We start from the raw sequence: 4,382 nt of genomic DNA, 5'->3' as shown, positions 1-4,382 counted from the left end.
ACAAATTGAGGATTCCTCTTTAACCCTCAAATCAAAGTCAACAATTAGGAGAAAGCATTAGAAGTCATATACTAAAGATTGTAACATTACTACAAATCAATAAATCAACTTCATTTTCACGAATTAAATTTCTTTTGTCAAAATCTCATGTGAACACACTTGTTATTTTAATATCAACGTCGAACGTTCAAATTTACAGCTATAACGGCATGTCAACCAATATTTTAATTTCATCCTTTTCTTAACCTAACACTTAATAATAAAGTTAGAATACTGAATATTATAACTCAAACTAACCAACTATTTATACAAGCCGTAGAATCAACTAAAAAAGGGAACATGTGGCTTAAAATTTTTATTAAACCCTACACGTAAATTTAACGAAAGACTAAAGGGAACATTAATTGAAGTATGGGGTCATTATTTATGCTATATTTGTAGTATAAAGAGGGTGCTATCTTTGGTAAAAAGCAATCAATTATTATGATATTTTTATTTTAGGGAAAATAGCCGTGGTTTTGTCTATTGTGTGTGTTGACATGTACAAAACATTCCACGTGGCCCAATAAGATCCATTAAAAGTGACCGCTGGCTTTGCAGACCGGAAAGTGCATATAAGCATCCAATTGTTCTCTCTCCATACTTTTGGATGGATGACCAAATCAAAAACAAGAGGGCCCCAAAAAATTAATATAATAAACACATTTTTTAGTCTTTTTTTTTTTTTTTTTTTTTTTTTTTGCCACTTGCAACATTTTGATATTTGTTTATTCTAATGTGTTATTTGTTTATTCTAATGTGTGCTTAAAGCCCAATTTGTTTCACATGTTTTCTTGTGGGATTTCTGACAAACATTTAATATATCCATTTGTTTCACAGAATTCTATTTTTAAGAATTTAAGAGAGAATTTTAAAGCTTATCTGACATGAGTTTTTTAATACCTTGCAAAAAGGATTGGACTTATATACTTGAGAGAGGAGCAGTAAAAATATAGTTTAATTAATAATTAATTAATATCAAATATTTATTACTATTAGTTTTAATTAATTATTAAATATAAATATATTATTTATACTTAATAAATTTCAACTAAAATCTTTACCATTAATATTTTATGATATCTTGACTATTTATCAATATTCTAATTAATTTAATTATTTTTAGTAATTAATTTAATTATGTTTATTTAAGAAGTGTTTGTTTATTTTTTATTTTATTAATTAAATAATTAATTAACATAACAATAAATTAATTAATGTTAAATTTAATTGATCTCTTACATTTGATTAAGTAATAAGTTACTTTTAGTTTTTATATACAAATTATTGAACTAAACACAAATATTTAACTTCTAGATATTAATTATCCTGCATATCCAAACACATACATTAATTATTCCAAACATTTAAATCCTAGATATTTAATATCTATACTCATAAAATAATATTTTCGATCGAAATAGTCTCAATAGTTAATAATATACTTTTTTTTTTCTTTTTTTTTTTTGTAATTATACGTGTGTATGTGTATATATTAGTCATTATCGTTACAAATTTATTGGTTATAAAAATAGTTATTTGAATCATTCGATGAATCATATATGACTTCAAATAATTGTTCATGTAAGCATCTACTCATCGTGGACAAGAACAAAATACTTTTGCATGATTAGTTTATAAAAATAATAATCACAGTATAATTAAGAGTTATGATAGGGACTATTTGAGCCTTCAATTAGGCTGTAACTATTTAAATCACTCGCGGTGACAATAGATATTATTTGACAATCTCCAATTAGTTACAGATTACACTATTTTCTTTCAAATTTTCTTTGCTATAGTTTTTATTATTTTACTTTCATAATCCTTTTATTCTTTGTTACAGTGCTTACTATTTCCTCCTTAAACTAAAATATTTTACACTCCAAACACATATTGTTATAATTCAAACTAAAATAATTTACACCCAAACATAAACTATTGTAACCTAACTATAAGCTCATTGCCCTAGACACCCTCCTAAGATTTTTAAAATATATATAGATGTTTAAGAGCTGAAGTATAATTAAAAAAAAAAAAAAAACTTTTATCATAGGATATTATTATTCTTTAAGAAAATATATAGTTTAAATTCTTATGTAAACACATGTATTTCATTAATTCATTCACTTATCTAAATTTAAAATCTTAGCTGAAGTTGAAAATTTTATTGGTTTTTTTTTTTAAATTTAGGAATAATTGGGTAACAATATGATTTTTAATTTTTAGTTTTTAAAAATTAAACATAAACATTTATTTTGGTTCAAAATTCCGTGTTTTTTTTTATCTAATTTTTATCAATATTTTTAAAAATCAAGTCAACTTTTGAAAAAAAATTTAAAAATTTATTTTTGCTTTTTAAAAATTAGAAAAGAGATGTACATCATAATAGAAAATTAAAAGATTAATAGACTTAATTTCTAAAAATAAAAATAAAATAGTTATCAAACAAAATTTTAATTAAATTTTGAGTTAAGTTTTGTATCAATCAAACAAATTAAAAGAAAAAACATGATAAAACATTACAAAAACCAAAACTAAGTTACATTAATCAAGAAAAAAAAAAGTTCCAACATGTAATTTTTTTTAGATGGTAAATTTTGAATCTCTACTCTTGAAGTTGTAATATATATATATAAAAGTCTTTGCAACAATTTTATAGAAAATAGGAAAGGAAGAAAATAATAAAGAAGGTGACGTGTATTTCCCAAATATTTAGAACTGGTCGTCACCATCAGCCACAGCGTACGGTCTAGATTCACTCCTCACTCGCCGGTTCTCTTTTTTATCCACTTTCTCCTCCTTCCTTCCTTCCCCACTTTTCAATTCCCCTTCACTACCCTTTCCCCTCTCTCTCACCCATTTTCTCTCTCCAAATTCGCCGGAGAACCACCATGCCGCCGCCTAACTGGCTTTCTATCAGGAGGACCACGAGCCAGAAGGATATCCTCTTCGACGTCGGAGGCCCCGCCGTCTCAGAACTCGAAAACCCTACCACCGCCGCCTTCGGTCCCCGCCTTCTCTCCATGCTCTCGCCCAGAAACAATCGGAGGCATTCTGATGAATTTCCCTGGTCTTCTCACTACCTCCGTGCTTGCTGCCTCTGCCAACGCCGCCTCGTCGACGGCCGAGACATTTACATGTACAAGTAAGTGAAATCACTTCGTCAATAATCATTTCTAGACGTAATTAAGTACCGATTAAAGTGGCTGTTCTAGGGCACAGTAAAAATTTTGAAACGAATTTCATCGAAACTGACCTCCAATCTTTTGATTCGATGGACTTTTTTGGTGAAATTGATGTGGCTTTTGGTGTTTTGTTGTGGAAACAGGGGAGAAAGCGCTTTTTGTAGTGCAGAGTGCCGGCTGCAGCAGATGAATCAAGATGAGGCTAAGGAGAAACGTTCCAAGACGTCGAATAAAGGATCGGCGGCCGTCGCATCGGCCCCGACCGCCGTAACAAAAGTATCTGCTATTAATGGCGAGACTGTAGCCGCCGTGTAGCCGCCGTATATCACTTCAGATTTAAAAGCAGCCGCCACCGCTCCAGCTTTCTATTAGCGCATATAAATACAGATTATAATATATATATTTGGGAGTCTTAGATATAATTTTGGAGCTGTTGTATGTGAATATTTCCCTCTAATTGAAATATATGTTTTATGTGTAACACTCGACTTAGAACTTTTAATTGACATTTGGGCATTTTCATATATATTTTTACATTTACATGAATTCGATATAAATACTTTAAAATAATTATAAAAATATAAAATATTTATTTGTTAATTTAAATATGTTTTTTAAATGAATTGTTTTTCAATAAAAAAAATATAGTAAAATGTTATTGTCGATTAGTGATAAATCACAATAGATTTTTAGGAGAAGTTTATCGCGATCTATCATTGATAAATAGTGATATTTTGTTCAATTTGAAAATATTATCAGCAATTGTATTATTTAAAATAATTATCTTTTTTAAATTCTTTATAATTGGTACAAAATTCTGTATATGTATCGATTTTTTATTGATGTTTTTATCTATATTTTTATAAAATTGTAACTTATACGTTTTAGTCGATCTTGATACGGACATATTAAATATTAGCATCAGTTGATTTTTTAATGTTCTGAATGGTACTTATTGTTTTTTCGTTTTGAAAAGTTTTTGCAATAATTGAAGTGATTGTCCAAAACAATTTAGTTGAGTCGATTAAAACCGACCAAAATCAAATCAATTGATTTTTCTTAATTTAAAAATATATGTATAAATCAATTGATGGACGGTAATTGGTTTTGTCTTGTGGTCCTTATTTTTCTTTTTCAGTTGAGGACTTTTGCTCC

General features: G+C 28.0%; 1 protein-coding gene across 1 annotated transcript; it reads left to right on the top strand.

Annotated features, from left to right (window-relative positions):
* Positions 1–2,697: 2,697 nt before the first annotated feature.
* Positions 2,698–3,708, top strand: LOC120067859 (FCS-Like Zinc finger 6-like). Its single transcript, XM_039019463.2, has 2 exons — positions 2,698–3,187; positions 3,371–3,708. Exons 1-2 carry the CDS (start codon positions 2,934–2,936, stop codon positions 3,540–3,542), a joined length of 426 nt encoding a protein of 141 aa, XP_038875391.1. The 5' UTR covers positions 2,698–2,933; the 3' UTR covers positions 3,543–3,708.
* The last annotated feature ends 674 nt before the right edge of the window (positions 3,709–4,382 follow it).

The sequence above is a fragment of the Benincasa hispida genome, chromosome 12 (genome assembly GCF_027475165.1).
Source record: "Benincasa hispida cultivar pf3 chromosome 12, pf3_genome.v1.1, whole genome shotgun sequence".
NCBI lineage: Eukaryota > Viridiplantae > Streptophyta > Magnoliopsida > Cucurbitales > Cucurbitaceae > Benincasa > Benincasa hispida.
The sequence above is the reverse complement of the archived record's forward strand: the minus strand, read 5'-3'. Positions and strand labels throughout refer to the sequence as shown.

Coding starts and splice junctions, on each gene's coding strand:
- LOC120067859 (XM_039019463.2), top strand. CDS start 2,934: ATGCCGCCGCCTAACTGGCTTTCTATCAGGAGGACCACGAGCCAGAAG. Junction 3,188..3,370: donor CGAGACATTTACATGTACAA/GTAAGTGAAATC, acceptor TTGTGGAAACAG/GGGAGAAAGCGCTTTTTGTA.